This window comes from Apis cerana, linkage group LG5 (assembly GCF_029169275.1).
Source record: "Apis cerana isolate GH-2021 linkage group LG5, AcerK_1.0, whole genome shotgun sequence".
Classification (NCBI taxonomy): Eukaryota; Metazoa; Arthropoda; class Insecta; order Hymenoptera; family Apidae; genus Apis; species Apis cerana.
Window position 1 is genome coordinate 10,048,020 of NC_083856.1, and position 18,555 is coordinate 10,066,574.

At 34.3% G+C, this 18,555-nt stretch overlaps 3 protein-coding genes and 1 long non-coding RNA gene across 9 annotated transcripts in view; 2 read left to right on the plus strand and 2 right to left on the minus strand.

Annotated features, from left to right (window-relative positions):
- LOC107993362 (uncharacterized) overlaps positions 1-7,252 on the minus strand; it is a 132,930-nt gene extending 125,678 nt beyond the window's left edge. For all 3 annotated transcript variants that reach the window (XM_062075097.1, XM_062075098.1, XM_062075096.1), the window contains exons 1-2: positions 6,725-7,252; positions 6,216-6,324 (exon numbers count right to left, since the gene is read on the minus strand). The gene's annotated coding sequence lies outside the window, so the exon portion shown is untranslated. The remainder of the gene's footprint in view (positions 1-6,215; positions 6,325-6,724) is intronic.
- LOC133666102 (uncharacterized) lies at positions 2,020-7,713 on the plus strand. The gene is made up of 2 exons (XR_009829746.1): positions 2,020-4,097; positions 4,784-7,713. It is a non-coding gene; the product is annotated as an uncharacterized LOC133666102 (long non-coding RNA).
- LOC107994398 (bromodomain-containing protein 7) lies at positions 7,519-13,371 on the minus strand. 2 transcript variants are annotated; one of them, XM_062075092.1, is made up of 4 exons: positions 13,235-13,371; positions 12,088-12,341; positions 8,832-10,529; positions 7,519-8,749 (listed from the first exon to the last, which is right to left on the minus strand). In XM_062075092.1, exons 2-4 carry the CDS (start codon positions 12,131-12,133, stop codon positions 8,091-8,093), a joined length of 2,403 nt encoding a protein of 800 aa, XP_061931076.1. In that variant the 5' UTR covers positions 12,134-12,341; positions 13,235-13,371; the 3' UTR covers positions 7,519-8,090. The 2 variants fall into 2 exon arrangements, with proteins under 2 accessions (XP_061931076.1, XP_016906776.1); XM_017051287.3 differs by lacking the exons at positions 12,088-12,341; positions 13,235-13,371 and adding an exon at positions 11,344-11,454.
- Positions 13,372-14,659: 1,288 nt separating this feature from the next.
- LOC107994397 (solute carrier family 12 member 4) overlaps positions 14,660-18,555 on the plus strand; it is a 119,024-nt gene continuing 115,128 nt past the window's right edge. For 2 of the 3 annotated variants that reach the window (XM_062075086.1, XM_017051282.3), the window contains exon 1: positions 15,429-17,042. In XM_062075086.1, coding sequence (XP_061931070.1) covers positions 16,967-17,042 — 76 coding nt within the window. In that variant the 5' untranslated portion in view covers positions 15,429-16,966. Of the gene's footprint in view, positions 14,798-15,428; positions 17,043-18,555 lie in introns of those variants that run through there. The other variant, XM_017051281.3, reaches the window with a different exon arrangement.

Here is an 18,555-nt window from a genome sequence, read left to right on the forward strand (position 1 = left end):
CCTTTTAATCACATCCCTAGGAAAGAAAGAATGGCAAGAAACGATGTTTCGCTGATCCAGGAGGGGGGAAATACCTCGAAAATTGTTCGTTCGATTCGATTAAACTTTCCTTCCTGAAAAAAAGGATATGTCGAAAATCGAATTACGATCGAACGAGGAAATCTCTGCTTCTTGCTCGCCATTGGAGAAATCACGCGAGAAGAAGCGAATGCTTCGTGGATTTATTCTTCTTCCCGATCCAACTTCCACGCAACCTATCGTATCTCTTGGCGTGACGCGTACTTCCGGTTTCCATCGAGAAAGAATTGCCATCGACGAGCAAATTTGACCGTCACGACACGTGTTACGATACTTTCCTTCGATATTCTCGATTCGGAAATTCACGGATTTCGAACGGGTAACGAGGTTAAGTCGGAAGAAGACGAGATCCGGGAATAAGTCGTTCAAGCTTGGAAAGAGAAATTACGTAGAACGAAGGTGAAGCTTTGCCGGTTTAATAAGAGGGGTTAAAGGAATAAGGAAGAAGCAGAAATTAAAGGGATGGGGATAAGAGAAGCCAAGGTACATTTTACGTAATTTCGATTCTGGTATCTTGGTTGGTTATTTTGTTTTGTAAAATTACAGGAAGAAGAGGGAATATTAAGTAAATATTAATTTCATTTTAATATCGATTTCCGCTCAAGATTCGATGATAATTAATAAAACGAAAAGAGAGAAAGAAAGAAAGAAAGGAAAGAGAGATTGAAGGATAATCGTATTTTTCTTTTTTTTTTCATTCCCTCCAAGATTCGATGATTACGAACAAATTCGCAAGAGGATTCCATTAAGATCAAAAATGCTAAAGGTAATTTTCCTTCTTTTTGAAATTTTAATTTCGTTAAGTTACATAAAAAAAAAATAATTTCTACAACGTTTCAGTGAGTCGGTCCTATCGCGAAGATCAAAAGTATATAATTGCACGTCGTAAATATTAACGAGAATAGTCGCTCGATTGATTTTTTGCTACGAGTTCGTATGAAATATCCTTTGATCGAGATTTCCGGTATAAATAACAAGCTTGGTTTATATAGATCAATAAATTTCAGCTTTGTGACTCGAGGAATTAAAAAATTACAAATTGTTTTGAGCGGAGAAAAAAAACAGCAATTTAAAAATGCTCGCCTGAAACGAGATTCATTCTTAACAACAGTAGCTCGTAAATACGTAAAATATTGCAAGAATGTTGTAGTTTTTACTTTCATGGCCATGTTAAATCATGTCGTGGCCAGAAGTAGAATAAAATGGCCACAGTCGGACGGAAGTAATACAAATCATTATTTTAGCCGACCAAGTATCAAAGACGCGGATCAACAAGTATTAGAAATAAACCAAGTCAATCCTCGTCTGACAAGTGGAAAAAGACGAAATTTTAATAGAACGTTCGATGAATCAAATATCCTTTCGCTAGAACGGATCCTGTGCACGTTGTGCGTATTTTATATCCGTATAAACTGAAAGCTGGAACAAAACGATCGATAAAAAAAAATCCACAAATAATCGATCATGCCCACGGATGAAAATTTCTTTCTTTTCGCGAAAATGGAGGAAACACGGGCGTGGCCTGCTCCAATAGAGAAAAGTAAAGGTGGAGCAATTTCCGTTTCGCACGAGCCGCATAAATAAAGAAGAGTCGCGCAATTTCCTGGCCGCCATAACGAGAATATGATTGTTCGCTTTATAGCGCCGCGGCGCGGCGTTGCGTTTCGACTACGTTCCCCCTCTTCGAAGAAGAATCGCGAGAAAGGCACGCTGCTCGTAAATACCAACGTTCCAACTATAAATTGGTCGTCTTGAAGGATGGGTAGGACGCAATCGTATCGAGCGAGTAAATTTGAAACTTTATTCTCGAGAGGACAGGAGAATCGAAGCTCGATAATAGACGCGTCGATGATACGTATGATATTGAGATGTGGCGACGTGTTCGATTTCCGTATGGAGGAATTTTAATGGAATTCCGAGGATTGTATGAAACGGGGATTAAAACGAGGAATATTCGTTCGGTGGCGAGGCTATCCGATTGTTACGGTCGATTAAAATCCAAAGCCGTGTTAGGACTGCTTACCGCGAGAGGCGCTACGATTAAATTTGTCGGAATTTCTCTGAAATCCGATTCGAAGTTGAGAAAACTATGCTCGCTCGAAATTGATTTTCGACGGATCAAGTGTTTGCGAGATGAGAGCGAGGTTATCGACTTGTTTCTGGCCTCCGGTTATTATCAAAAATTTACGAATAACTCATTATCAAATATTCAACGTCCCGGTTAAAAAATTCGATCGATATACAAACTCTTTTAAGCTAAATCGTATAGGTTAGAAATTTTCATTAACAAATTTATTGCAGATCGATATAGTGCAATTGATTTTCTAGCACGGCCGGCTCTTTTAATCGAGTTAATCAACGCGTTACGAATTTACGAGGAATTGAACGTGGACGAGACGAGAATTGTAATACTTATTGTAGACGCGTGTTTCAAATTTCAAATTGTCGCTCCATAAATTGCTATGTTGTTGCACCGATCGACCATGAAATAAATACATTGGAAGCATTGATTTTACAGCTTAATCAAGATATACGTGAACGTACGAGTTTATCTGGCCTGTCTGACATTATTACGCCCCTACTCTACTGCGTCGATTCAGTCACGAACGCGTTTCTCTCGTTCAATCCGATACGCCTGTATTTCACTCTGCTTAACTACGTCGTGTCTCGATAGTTTGGTTAAGTTTATCCCATTTCTGTTAATGGATACAAATATCAACACTTTGACTTCGAGTCACAGAATCGAGTACGAATTTTATTAAATTATTTTTATTAAGAAAGATAGAATGTTTCCTTTAATTTCGTTATACGATAAATAAATTTTTTCTTTCTTATATCTTTACCTTATATTTCTCTTATATCGTGGACCATCGAATTCAATAATATTTCTTCGCACGATTTATTATCGCAATTCTCTGTTTTCTCGCCGAATACGTTATATTTCGCTAAAACAAAATTAATTTCAGAAAATATCGTTAATACGTCGAAGAACTTTTAACCGTTTCCGTAAACGTTTCGAGTATATTCTCTTTAAAGCAAACAAGCAACTGGTCCGTTTAATCACGAATCGTCGTGATTTGCGTTTAGCACTTGTCTATTTGTCATGGAGGCAAGCATTCGTGACGAGGCGATTGCTCGACCGCGTTGATTTCACGCGCCACTACCAAAGCAAATTTCCCGAATCCAATATTTCCGTATGGCTTCTGTACAATTCACCGGAATAACGCGTGGATAATGAAGCTTATGACCAGCCTCTACGATAATCAATTTCGACATAGCGAGCCATCTTTCTTTGATCATGCACTATAGTTTAATCAAGCTTCACCGATTTAGACGGAAACAGAATTCGTTTGTCTTTGAGGCTTTAATTGTCTCGTCCAATACTAGTTTGTACGATACAACAATTGTTACGAAGTTATATCGTGTCATCGACTCAATATCGAATCAATGAAATAAGAAAAATGAAATTTTTATATTTTATTTTATCGTTTGTTATAGAATTATTGCAATCAAATTATCCTGGGATTCAATTTTTTAAATCTGTCTCTAATTTTTCAAACTGAAGAAATTTATTAACGACAAAAAATCTTAAGATTTAATTTGAAGTAATTCAAAGCACGTAACACGGTTATGTGTTATGTGTAACTTTATGTTGGCGAGTTGAGAAAGTGAATTAAAAAATTAAGAAAATAATTTGCCACTGTAAGCGACGAATTCTGTATCGGTTAGGAAAGCGATACTTTAAATAGTGCGTTATCGTTTTCAATTTAAAAAACCGTGAAGAATGAAAAAACAGTACAAGAGGGAAATAAAAATTTACAAGAGAACCGCGGCATTTTGCCAGGGAATGCCCGAATGCCCACAAATCAACGTCGACTTTACATTTTAAACAGTTTTCGAGGTAACTACCTACGAACTTGACTGGGAAATTCCCACGTTAGCCAACCATCAGGATCTCCTAGGATGTCGTGGACTGTTCCTGACGGGAAAACTAATCCGACAAGCTTGAAATATAGTAGGTAAGTAACCATAGTGGAAATTGCGGCTGGTTTCCTCTGTGTAATTGAATCCATGCCTTGTTAAACTTTTGGAATTTCCCTTACTTTTATTCCTTGCTCGTTCATCTATTTCAATAGATCGTTTCGAAAAATGAAAATTTTATGAGAGATTAATATTATCTATTCGAATACTTTGTAACGTGATATTTGGGAAATGATAAAAATATAGGTTAGATATTTGTTCAAAATTAAGTAATCTGTTAACGTTGTTCTTTTAACGTTTTAAAAACAAATTTGATATTGGATAATAACGAAAATTCACAATAATTATTTCATATTTTTTTCGAGATTACAAATCTCTTAAATAGAAAAACACAACTGAGTCAAAAAATAACCTAAAAAACGAAGCAGAATTACATATTCGCATATATCTATCAGTCATAAATATTATTGTTTTAATCAATTCTCATCTTTCTATCGATTTAAAAAAAAATTTAATTTTTAAACTTCCAAAATTTTCAAACAGCTATAAAATAAAGTTCAATAGAATTCGAACGAAAATTCTTCGATAGATGTCAATAACACGAATATTTTACCTTTCTGTGTGATTCTGCAAAAATTGTGGTTTGTGCAAAAAATGGCGTAAATGTTTGTCACAGATTATCGCAAATAAATATCAAACAATGATAATTGCTCGTGGCTTTCAGGAAAACCACGCGAACACGCCATTTCCAGGCGTACCGCGATATTTTCGAAAGAATGGAATCGTCGTTTAATTAACCTGTCAGAATACAATCTCTGGGACACTCTCGTCGAGTGCATTCGTTTTGCGAGAATTATTACGTTCCGTATATAGTTCGTGTCGAAATCTTAAATCGAATCGTTTCTTCTGTCGAAATCGAACTTTCGACATCTCGAAAATCATCGTCCACGAAACATCGAAGGCAAGTAAGATACCACGAACGAATTAAATTAAATCCTAGAATATGAAGAAGGCAAACTTCGTTATCGGAATGTTTTATTTAAATATCGTCACGTTGAAATGAAATGAAATTTAAACAAATCGAATATCTTAATTGTAAAACATCTCGTGTCATTATCGTTACAAAAAAAATAGGAAAATTTAAATTATTTCTTTTGTCTATGAATAAATAAAAAAAAAAGAATTCGACATAAATTAAAAACGAAACATGCAAAAGAATCATCTGGAAACATGTTGATCTATTGAATATTTCATAGTAGCCTGCGTGGATAAAAAAAAATTGAAATTCGATAAAGAATTTCAATATTTAGTTTCAACAAAGAACGTTCACCGAAAATAAACGAAGAAATAAAACGAAGCGGAAATGGAATAAAATAATGTTGAATGTATTTTAATGTTTGTTCAACGATATCAAGATAAATTTTCCAGAAATAATTTTTTTAATTTCCACGCTAAAATGTTAATGGAATAGTCGGGTATGTTAATGGGTAAAGAGATTTGAGCCGCAATAAACGCAACTCGGGTTAATCGAGTTTCTGGTTTTCCATACTCGAACTTGTCTACTTCGTTATAACGACATAATTACAGTGAATCACACTTATTATACACAAGGATGGAGGCTTGCGGAATTTTCAAATTAGCCTACGCTTTACCGACATAATCCGATTATCGAACAGTTACAGTTCGCTTCCTACAATGTATATATCCCTACAATTTCGTTCCTGTGAATATCACATTACACAGCTGCAATCAACTAGGTTACACGCTGTGCATTTTGTATGCTGTGTAAATAACACTTCTGTATAATGCAAAAAAAATTCATAATTGTTTCTCGAAATAATTACAAAGGCGTTTGTTTCGATAATTTTATCATTGATTAAAGTAGAACGGTTTAGGACTCTGAAGTGAGGTACAAACTACATACTAAAAAATGCAACTTCAATTCGTTCTTCGGAGAACGCTTCTTTTCTATATTCATTAATTCTTATTTTAAATTTTTGAAAATTTAATTGTTATTTTTTCCATTCTATTATAACACAAATGTTGTTATTGTGAAATTATTCTGAATAAAATATATCCAAACACGAAATAAAGACGAATTATTTTTTAGATAATAATTAGCTAATAAATGTGACATTTAAAAAATCATGACTCACAAAATGAAACGTCGATATTCCTTTTCGATCTTTTCCATTATTTGATTTTGTTGACATATTCAATTGAATGTGAGTTAACTGATGAAGAGGATGGAAAACGCGCTGACATCTGAAAATACAAATCGAAAGAAATTGAATAAATCTATTAACAAAGTAAAAATCTAATCAATTTCTCAAATAATTAGTTATATTATTGTATAATTTATATTAATAATATTAAATGTGCAATAATAAATATTAAATTATATAAAAATTATATAAAAAATAATTATTATCTTCAATAATTGATATTGTAGCAATAAAAAAAGTATAAATTGCAATAATTAAATTCATATTCTTTTTAAAGCTATTAATATAATATTATATATTAATTTTAATATTTATTTATTGTATAATAATGACGAAAAAAGAAATTAATATTTAATTTTATTGTAATAATGTCTAATAAATTATTAAATAAATACATATTATATAAACAAGATTAAGATTATACTGTGAAAAAATCGTACCAAGAGAAATAGAGATTTATAATTGAGATGAAATATGTCGAACAGGATGAGACACGTCTTACACCGTCGATTTTCAACAATAAAATGACATCATATGTACCGGTATAGCAAAAGCAATGTTCCATTTCCTATTGGCTAGAAACATATACACCGGTTTATTAAACAGTTTTTCTATTGGTTAGAACAATATTCACCGGTTCGTTAAGCAATTTTCTTATTGGTTAAAGCATTGCGGTTTTTTGTTCAAAATCACGAGAATATATTACGTGTTAGTAAATTTTTCTAGCGCGATGAATTATAATATATTCATTTATAATCGTACTCATTTTAATTTTTTATATATATATAAATATTTATAAATCTGATTGTCAATTTTATATTCTCAATATATTTTTAAATATTATATTTATGGAGATCGAAACACCATCTAACGACAATAGATGTAATTAACCATCAACTAGTAAAATCAAAAAATTCAAATTTCTCAACTTCTGGACTAAATTTCTTCTAAATTTCTGAAAGCTCAAATTAAAGATAAGTCTCTAAAAAATACTTTGAAATTAATTTTTTCTAATTTTAATCAATTACATTATATAAACGAGGTTATATGATATAATTGATATAGTTATACACAAATATCGTACAATTTTTTCATTTTTTTTCATTTTTTCACTGAATTTTTTTACTATAATTATTTACAAAAGATACAATATTTTTAAAAATTTCAATTTTTAATTTTTAATAGTCGCATATTTTTTAATATTAATATGGTATAAAATAAAATGCACGGATCATTTTTAAAAATACATTTTATGAATATTTACAATTTCTGTCATATTTTCTCATTTTAAAATAGTAATGACATTTCATTATTTTAGCATTTGTAAAGTAATTTAATAAAGAAAAGATTGAATTTATTTTTATATAAAGAAATTGCTCTTATACGGATTTTCTGTTTGCGTAACACTTTATCAATAATAATTATTTTTTATGAATATAATTTTTTTAGGAATAAAAAAACAAATTTAAATAAATTTCATTTCTAAATTCTTCATTAAAATCGATCTTCTATAAAATATTAAAATATTTTTTCATTATTTTAAACAATATTTTACAATACATATTTCACCAAAATGTTACAAATATTCATCTAATATAACTTGTTACGCAAACTTCATAAATAATATATATCCATAAAATAAAGCGGTATTAATTAAATGACATCATATTATATGATACGAACTTATTTATTAACCGCACGCTTATCATTAAACGTAATAATTAATATTAGTGTCTGTATGTAATAAAATGTACAACCTGTAGGAGGTATATTATATCATATATCATATCTCGAAAATCGTACACACTAAGATTCGGATAAAATATCCTCCAATGTTTTATCATCGTGAAGTGGCGAATGTCCTAATGTAGGATCGCTTTCCAAAAATTCTCGAAGTTCCGATTCTAAATCTGGAACTGCAGATGTTTCTGAAGTAGTTAATAAAGACGGAGGCGTTTGACTGTGTGTCATGCCAATTTGTATTTGCATAGGTGACTGATTTGTATTTACGATATTAATCGATTGATTTTGTTGACTGGTTGGACTGAGCAAATTAGTGCTTTGAATTGGTGAAGGAGCCGATAATAAATTCGACGGAACTTGATTATTACTAGATTGCGATAATAAATTATTTTCCGCAACGATTGTTGGATTATGAGTAATCGGTTCTACTTCCATAGGCTCTGGCCCGCCAAGAGGTGCAATACCCATAGCTCTTCGCAAACCATCTACAGGAGCGATTGCTGAGGGAGGAAGTTTTTTTGCTATTTCTGTCAAATTATCCGTAATTTTATCGGCTATTGCAACTTCTGTCTCTGATGGTTTAGAAACATTCGACAAATGAGCTGGCGGTGGAACCGAAAGTCGCTCATGTTGTACTTGTTTTAAACGGCCTAACATTTGTGATGTATCATCTAACCGATTTTGTAATGCTGTGCGTTCTTCGTTGAGTTTTAAGTCTTCCTCTGTAAAATAAAATAAGATTTAGAATAAAATTTTATTATTTTGTATTATAAATATTTTATTTTTCAAATTTCTTATAATTACCTAAATTTTCTAAGAAATTAACATCAATTCCTAACTCCGATAGAGTCTTTAATTGATCGATATCAACTTTAATGTTGTCCAAAGATGGAATATTACGATTTACATCTTGCATTGGTTTTTCTAATAAATGTTTTATTTTCTCTTCTTCCTCTTTGAGTCTTCGTTTTTCCTCAAGGAACTTCTTAGTCTTTCTGTGATCCCCTCCTGTAAGAATATCCAACAAATCGTCCACCATAGTTAACGTATAATCACAGTCTTTAGCAAAATCTAAAATTGACTCTGCATATTGTACAGCAGTTTCATCACCATATGTTTGATACACCAAGTCTGTTTCTTCCTTCGTGAGATTAGCAAACGTGGAATCGTAACTTGGAGCATAAGAACCAAAGGCACCATAATATAAAGGTTTTACTGGTTTCGACATATTTCTCCTATCTTCACGAAATCCTGCTAATGCTCCCGTACCATGATTCAATTTACCTATAAGCTGTCCTAATGACACTGGTCTTTGATTAGTTCCTGGAATCACTCCGTCTCCTGGTACTATTATTTGTAAGCTAGTCGTTCCGTCTTTCTTTTGCCTTAGAAAACCCATCTTGGAATTCAATCTTTTTAACGTTAACTTTTCAGATGCTGTTTTCGCGGCTCCTCGGGCTTGTTTCAAGATTTCCTCTGGTGTCATGTCATCCGGAATAGCTTCAAATTTACCCAAATTTGCTAATCTTATTTTTCTCTGATTCTCTTTCCTAAGTTCCTCAGCTTCTTCGTTACGTTCTTCTTGTTCTCGTTCTCGTTCAATTTGTTCTTCCGTTACAGGAATATCAGGATTATTAGGATCTTCTGTACCCAATTCGAATCCGAGTTCTTCTTTCGATATGTCTTGCATATATGTCAAAACAGGTCTTAATTGTCGAAGTTTATCGGGTGTTACCATTTTTAGGCCAACATGTAATAATTTCTTTGCCGCCTTGTAATAAATAGTGTCTGGATGATTGTACGTAGTGGCATTATCACACATTAATTTGAAATCTTCTACGAATTCATTTAAATTTTGATAACTGTTATCATCTATTTTTTGTTTTATAGTACTAAAATCCATAGGATTCGTAATGATTTGAGAATATCCAGGTGCAATACTATCTGTAACTGGCCAAGCAAAAAATTGCTGAGGATCACGTTTCTCCATTGACCTAAGAAGATGTTCTAATAATCGTTGAAGAGGTGTTCGTTCGGCGATTTTCCTAAGTACACAAGTTCTAGGTTCACGATGAGGAGAAAGAGAACTAATATGGCTAGTAATGCCAACTCTGTGTTCTCCACTAGATGGTGGTCTTGGAGGTAACAATTGATGATTAGGAATTTTTTTAGGAATTTCAACTAAACTTTCATCAGCATCTCCTACTGATTCTTGACTTGATTCTTCTCTTCTTCTTTTTTTATCTTTGTGATGATGCTTGTGCCTTTTATCCTTCTTTTTCTTTTTCTTTTTAAGTTTTTTATGCCCTATATACCTATCGTATTCAGATTCTTGCGTTACAGAGCAATTGAGACCCAACTGTTGTTGGTAGACACCCAAATGTTGGGATAACATTGTCTGATTTGGAGATTCGTTGCCGTATTCAGGTGTTCCACTACTACCCCCAATCTTTAAGATTAATTTTAAAGTGGGGGGTTTATCCGTGGTTGTATAATGTCCTTCTGTTAAAAAAAAAATAAATAAAATATATTTATAATGTATCAAAATTTCTTTAATATTTCTTAATTGTATGAAGACGTTAAAGCATTAAGCTATAAATAAAATCTAGTACATGCAACAAAAATGTCTTGCAGAAAATCATACAGAAGTGCAGAATAACAGCATAAGTGTTGTAATGCAAAAATATAGTGCTAAATATTACATTATATATATGATACTAAATATTGCATTATATCTTGCAGGATTATATGAAAAAAATAAATATAATTTTAAATTATTAAAAATCTACAGGATATCGATAGAAAGGTAGTGGGAGAAGTTGATAATAATAATAACAAAGATGATTTTATAACAGGACAGTGACCTTGTTTTCACATTCAACAAACTGGAAGCGAGATGGAAGTAGCTTGATTTAAATTAAATAAACCTTGATAGAAGTATGCAATAAAATAATTGTTGTTGTATTGATCGATTGAATCTGTAGGAATAATCAAGGAAGGAGCAACTGTTGAAATTGTAAATACCTCATAAGAGGTAAAGCAAAAGCATATATGGCCTCTGATGCCATAATAAATAACAGCCAGGGAACTAAGTGATTGAAGTGCAACAGATATAATTATATCTCTATATAGATCCCTGAAATTCTTTAGAATAAAAATAGTGGCAAATTTGACTTATTAAAGATCTTGTTGCACTTCAACTAATTTTAATAGACAAAAAAAAAAACTAAAAGGTTTTGGAACATCTGAGTAATTTTGGAAGCACAGCTAGTTCTGTCGTGCAACCAGTCCATGTCCGTTGTTACACGTCACTTACTTCCACGTCGCACCTGTTGCTGTGGAACCTTCGTTTATACTTTTGAATCCACCTCACTTCTACTCCAACCTCACTCTCAGTTTGTCCGTGGTGAAAACGTAGTCAAAATTCCTGTGCATTATTAAACTATGAGTACAAAAAGGATTCCAATGAAAATTTTTAAAAATTTCAACCATTAAGGTCCTTGTACTCTGTAAATCTCTCAAAATCTATATTTTGTGCATATTCATATTTTGTGAATAATTTTTTCATTTGAATCCTCATGTGATTGACATAAATGTCAATACTAAAGAATTATAGTGAGATAATCCAATAATGTCAAAATCGAGCAATAAAAACGAATACAAAAAAATACAAAAATAGAATAAAATGAGGATAAACGGAGTATTTGAGTAACCAAAGACACCCGTTACTTCAATGTATAGTGCATCAAGTGAGAACTCAGAAATATATTATTTAACGAGAACACCTGATAACATAGCAACGAGCTGTCAACGCGAGTGCGATTCGATCAACAAACATAAAAACAAATATCGCATCGAAACGACAGTCGAAATGCCTTTTCAATTTGTGGCGCGACCGGTATTTTGTTCGAAAATACGATATACAGCATGATATGCTATTCAAAACGCGACATATAATAACGCGATAACCTTTGATGCCGAGATGATGTTATAGAACAATTAAAAGTAACCAAAAACGATAAGACGTTCGAGATACATCGAATACAACCCAGGTTCTCACCTTCGTGTCTTTCGCGCTTGTGCTTTTTATGTTTCTTCGAACCCATGGTTTGCCGGCCCACAGCCTGATAGAGTATTCTAACGATAAACAGTAAACACTACGTCGTAAACCACCACGGAACGCGGTGGATGAGAGTACCGCGCTCCGTTACGTATGTAGACAATACAGCGGCAGCCATTGAAGACGTCACAGAACTCCAAGCCGTTATGGAGGATGCAAGTCTTTCGTTTCCCCCGCCCGCTTGTATTCGCCAGCTGCAGTGTCATGGCGTCGCGTCGTTCAAAGAAGCGCGCGTTATAAATTCATTCGAATATACATTTATTTGTGTTCAAACACCGAAAAATCAATTTATATATTTTTCAAGATACTTTTCTTACAATGCAAAACAGGTATTAAATTTTTCTTTTATACAAACAAATTATTTACAAAAAATCAGCCATACGCAGTAACACCATTATTAGAATTTTTGAACATAGATTGTATGTATTCTAAATTGTATTTATAGCTTTTAATCATTAATTAATATTAATTTAACATTAATTTAACATTAATTTATATTCATTTTTGATTCTATTGTATTTAATTTTGATTCTATTTAAATTATGTTACTATTTCAATATAAATATATATATATGCATATATATACCATATCACTCTACTTACAAATCCCGCCATTACATTTTCAATTGTATATAATTACGAATAAAAAGCACATAATATTGAATTTGAGAATATAATTTACTTCGTTCTCTGCAAATGAAAATAAATGTAAATATAAACTAATGTAACGAGGAAACTCAGACGTTTTATCGTACATCGTATTTCATAAGTTGCACAATGGCGTCTTGAATGGTATACAGACATTAACAACGTTATATATTTTAAAGATTTAAAATTGTCTTTCATAAGATAGAATAGTCTTATCACTATACATGCACGCAGATGATTCAAGGAAACATTGTGTATGGAGCTTTAAAGACGAAAGGCGCTTCCTAACCTACAAAAGATACTTGAAGTAGTAGCACTTACCGTACACCGAGGAATGAAACTCTCGACTGTATTCATAGACACATTTTACCGTATGATATTATCGCACTAAACGAGCAAATATAATGACGAATTTTTATTAAAATTTTCAATAACTTACCACAGCGTCGACCCAGTCGCGATGCAATTAAAGGGGCAAACGATCAGCTGTTTCGGCGCAACGTTGGGCACAACAGAGGGAGAGAAAGAGTAATGTGTTTTCTCAGTGGTTTCGAAAAAAATTCACGTACAGCGCAGATGTGCCGACTTCCCTTGCGTTCCACTATGCCTTGAACGCTAAGGTGCATCGACCAGCCAATTCCTGTTTGTGCCTCCCTTCGAATCTCTCGGGTTCGATCGGAACACACCGAACCAAGGCTTGTCGACCTTAAGTACACAAAGACTGGAAAATTGTCGATGTTTCACCGACTTCCAAATCACTTTAATATCTTTACTTAATATTTTTTAAACACAGAATCGATACTATTCAATATTTAACACATTTCACTATTTTTCAAGCAAAGGGTGCTTGAAAGAGATATTTATAGATAGATATTTTATCATTCAATTAATAGTTAAGGCATTTTAAAAAATCAATAAACTATCTATGGCACTCAAATATACTACACTTTTAAAAACGTGTCGGCAATAATACACATACATAGTTATACATACATACAATATACATACATACATATATTGTCAGACCGACAAGTAACGAACGTGACAATGGATTTGCATTATCAATGGAACGTAAAAATATATGAAACTCAAGAACTTCACAAATTCTAGTTATAGCTTTAGCTTTTGCAATAAAGTGAAACATTTTGTTGACAATTTCCATGCATTTGAAATATTAATGCGATTTTTCTTACAAATAAAATGTCTTACGAATATATGATATCGGATCCTAGACTGCCAATATCCGATTACTTGTTATGAGTTCTTTACAGTGACAAATTTAAACTGATCAATTATATTCTTGTTAATAAAGAGAGATTCGTATGGAAAACATAGAGTGAGCATTTAAATAAAGCATAATTTCAAAATGTCTTTAACGGCGCTTTCCTTCTTTTGTATTGACCATTATAAAGAAGCAACGGGACATTGTAACCAAAAAAGAACCGCTTCTAGGATTTTTTCTTCAATCCAAAATTTACTTCACGTTGGTAGTTGAACGAATTTTTTCAACCATATATGATATATACAATCTTTAAAACTGACACAATCTTTAACGTTATTCATTCGAGGGGCGTTTATCACAAATAACGCCTACGCTATCTATGCTTTAAGTATCATTAAATGGAAATAACATTTCAATATGTAATTATATAATATGACGAGAAAAAGAATCAAATTCCATTTGATAAGAAGTAATTAGGATAAACATCGAGTTATAATTTATGATCGTGAATCAAATTGATATTTATTTGATACGCTGCATTGGAAATAGTTATCTTTTCTCTCATAATTCGATTTCATTTTACAGAACTTATTTATATATATATATATATACATCTACACATATGTCATTGATCCTTTGACGGAAGGATTCAAAATGCAATGCATAGTGGAATTTTCCCGAAAGAAAGGTTTCCGTTTCCTGCTGCCACCTAGAACAGGATACAGGCAACCGATGAAGTTGCGATTACTCACCGCATCGTGGACGAAAATGTAGTAATTCGTACGTATATTGTTACAGATGTGTTATCGTCACGACACAGTACTGTAACCCTGAAATACGGGACACATATGTGCACATGCATAATGTACATACAAACATATTCACATAACGCGTAGAAGCGTACTTCTGAATAATCAAACTGCCCGCAAAATTTATGCATCACGATCGTTTCTTTCATTATGATCGATCGATGTTAACGTTTGATAATAGATTATCAAATAACAATCCAATTGGCAATTATACATTTAAACATTTCGAAGTGCACTTAAAGAGATTCGCGATAATCGATACTCACAAGTTAACGTCCCTTTCGGCTTTTCTGAGATTCGAAATCACAGTTGTTTAACTATTTGCATTGTAAATGCATTTTTGAATTGTATAGACACTGACAACGAGATCGCTTTGTTTCGCGAAAGAACATTGACCGTATGAATCGAAACTCAAGTTCTTTTTGAGATTCTCTTTGTTGAAACGCGGAATTAGCGGGGGAGGATGGCATATCGGGACAGAGATACGGTCCTGAAAAAAGCCGGTGTGGATTCACGCATACACGTGGCCATGCTCGTGCATTCGCGGCAATAACTTTGTGATTCATCGTTACTTATATTTTGTTAAAAGTTTGAAATATCACAATTTAAAAAATTTAACGTAAAATTTAAGTCCGAAATTATTTATGATTAAATTTAATTTCGTTAATTTACTGATGGCTTAAAGTGATTTAGTAATAATAATAAAGAAAATTTTTGAGTATAGCTGAGAAATAGAATAAAATTCAATTTTCCTTCACCGTTATAAATTTTCCCCATATAAATTTTTTAAAACAATCAAAAGATACAATAATCACATGCATTTTCTTTCATTTTTTACATTCATAGAAAAACTATTATTTATCATTACCTAATTATTACAACACATATCGATTCACATTATTCTCACAGTATTTTTTCTTCAACTTCTTTTCTTTAATTTTTCTTCATCCATGTTAAGTATATATTTTCAATTATTCGACAAAATAATACTTTACGCGAATCCACTAACAAAGCTAAGAGAACTGTAACACTAAAAAATTCTATCTATTACACGAGACTAACGCGGCAATTTCCTTTACCCTTTCAGTCTCCTGGTAACGTGACGTTCCTCCTACCATGGTTCGATGATAGCCAATGGCGGGCCACTGAGGGTAGTTTCACGATTGGTACGGTCCTGGGGAAAGCCGGTGTGCATGCACGCACACGTGGGTGCCCCCATCGTGGCGCCCATGCTCGACAGCCGGCAGAAGCGTCGTATCGAGGGGCCCCCTGGCGTATTGGCGTACACATACGCGCGAGTATACACACATACACACGCACACACACACATATATATAAAACACCGATCAGGCCGAAGCCACGAGTAGGCCTTGTGTCAGCGTAGTGAGCGCAGACGGTATTCCAAACGCAGCGCGTTCGTTATTCACGCGGAATTGGAGAAAGAGAGAGGGAGAGAAAGGAAGGCAAAGAAGAGGCGTGCTCTTACGTACGCGTGGGCCTATACCAAACATCGATATACTATATCCTTATACACATACCCCTCCGTTCGCGAGTTGAAGCACGATCATACGCGGCGTTATCGTGTACAGCACGCGCTCGGCTGGGATTCGGCACCGAGCGGCTGGACGAAACGTGCGAGGCACGAGACGAGAGGCGCGGCTGTGTGTACATATATACAGATACACACAACCTTTGGTGCGATAAAGACGACCGATAGGGAAACACGAACGAACGCCACTCTCGTTTTCCGTCACTTCTCTTTCTTTCCTTTCCACGATCATTCGTAGTTGCTACGTTCTCCCTCCCCTCGTTCTCGGTTTCTTTCGTCGTCTCTGTTGCTCGCTTTCCTGCCTGCCCGTCTGTCTGTTCCCTTGTGGTGTGTTGTCAGTGGTACACAGTCATAGCACGGCCGGCAGAAGCCAGTAATATCGCACCGGCGAATGGAGAACGCATTCGCTAATCGTCGTAAACGAAAGTGCGGGTGTTTCGTCGTTAACCAACATCCCCGGCTAACTTATCGCGCGGCTCGTGTTCAAAGAGAATAAAACGGTGCACGGATTGAACAATTTAAGAGTGTGAAGAGAAAGTTGTGTATTCCTCTTTTGGTGCTTTTTTTTTCGTGGTGGTGAAATAGAGGGAAATGGAGCGGTTCAGAGTCACGCCGGCCAATAATACGTCGCAATACGCACCGCAGCAACAACAATCGCTGGACTATGGTAAGTGGCTGTTTTTATTTACTTCGCGTTATACACATGCAACCAAAAGGTTAAGTGTCAAACGTGGCGAGAGTGTACACGTCACTTACTAATGCATTCGCGCATCTTTCATATCGCGTTACGTCGAAATTATACAATGTACGAATGATTGCGAGCTACCTGTTTCAAACGTATAATTTAACACCCCAGAACTGTTGATCAAGATTTCTTCGAGCGTTTTCTGCGAATCTTAAATTGCAGGTCGTTACAATTAGAATAAATTTGTACAAAAGCGCGAGTAATAAAGAATTAAGAATATACCAGTAAAAACGTTGAGCCGAGCTTCGCGGTATTAAAGGTTTTCGCGTCAAGGTCGATCGATTCTCGCGAGGGCCCACCACCAAGAAGCATCATGATGAATTTCATCACTCTCGTCTTTTCCATTTAAATCTCCATTGAATTTCTTAATCGTTTTCTCAAACTTCTCATCTATCGAGTCATTATTCAAGTCATCTCTTATTAAATAACGAGTAATTTCTTTCCCAATTAAAAAATATTTAATGATTAAAAAGAAAAAAAATAATCTCTCAACACATCGAAATCATCGAAGAATGATCGAAATTGGCGTCAACGCGCCATAATTCGCATCGATCAAGAAAATCATTAAGCAAATTTAAATAAAACTACTGGATATTTATCGAGGCGGCGACGGCTATAACCGCAAGCTACGCTTTGATTCGTGATGTCGGCGCAACGCAACACCACCGTGTCGATTCAAAGAAACCAGTCGTTCGTTTCAACGTCGGGTATCGTGTGAAACGCATATCGCGATATATATTTACCACACTGTAGCGAATCCAGACGAGACATATGATTACAAACGGTGGCGGTCGCGTTACCGATTTCCAGACGTTTTCTCGCTGACTCGGCGACCTTTGCGGCTTCGTCTCGTTTACTCATCACGCGTTCTACCTGCCGTTGTTCGGTTTGTTTTGCGAAATCTTTCGCCGCTCGTCGCGTGTCATCTGTCTATCGATCGGTTAGCCGCTTAATAACTCGATACGCGTTCCGTGAGTCAGCGTTTCATTCGAGACCGATTGTTATTCTAACTCGAGATCCAAACGGGCGGACCTTGGTGTTCTACGTTTACACACGCGCTCGTCTATTTTCAGACGTTTTCCAGAGGCGTGGTGATGTGATCTCGAACAGTCGATCGTGGTTGATTTGCATAGGGAATTACGTTTTACTCCAATGAATGAGCCAATCATTTAGTCATCAATTTTTTCTGAAAAATTTCCCTTCGAAATTTCTCTCATATCCAAAGAGTGGAATGACAAATTTTCATGGCGATATACAATTACTAACGTATGCTATTTTGTATAGCTACTCGATAAATCTTTATCCAGCCGCTTGTCGATCAATTTTTTCTGAAAAATTTCTCTTTAATGCGTCGTACAATTCAAAGATTGGAATATTGGCAAATTTTTATGGCGATATACAATTACTAATGTACGGCTATTAAGAAATTGTGAGC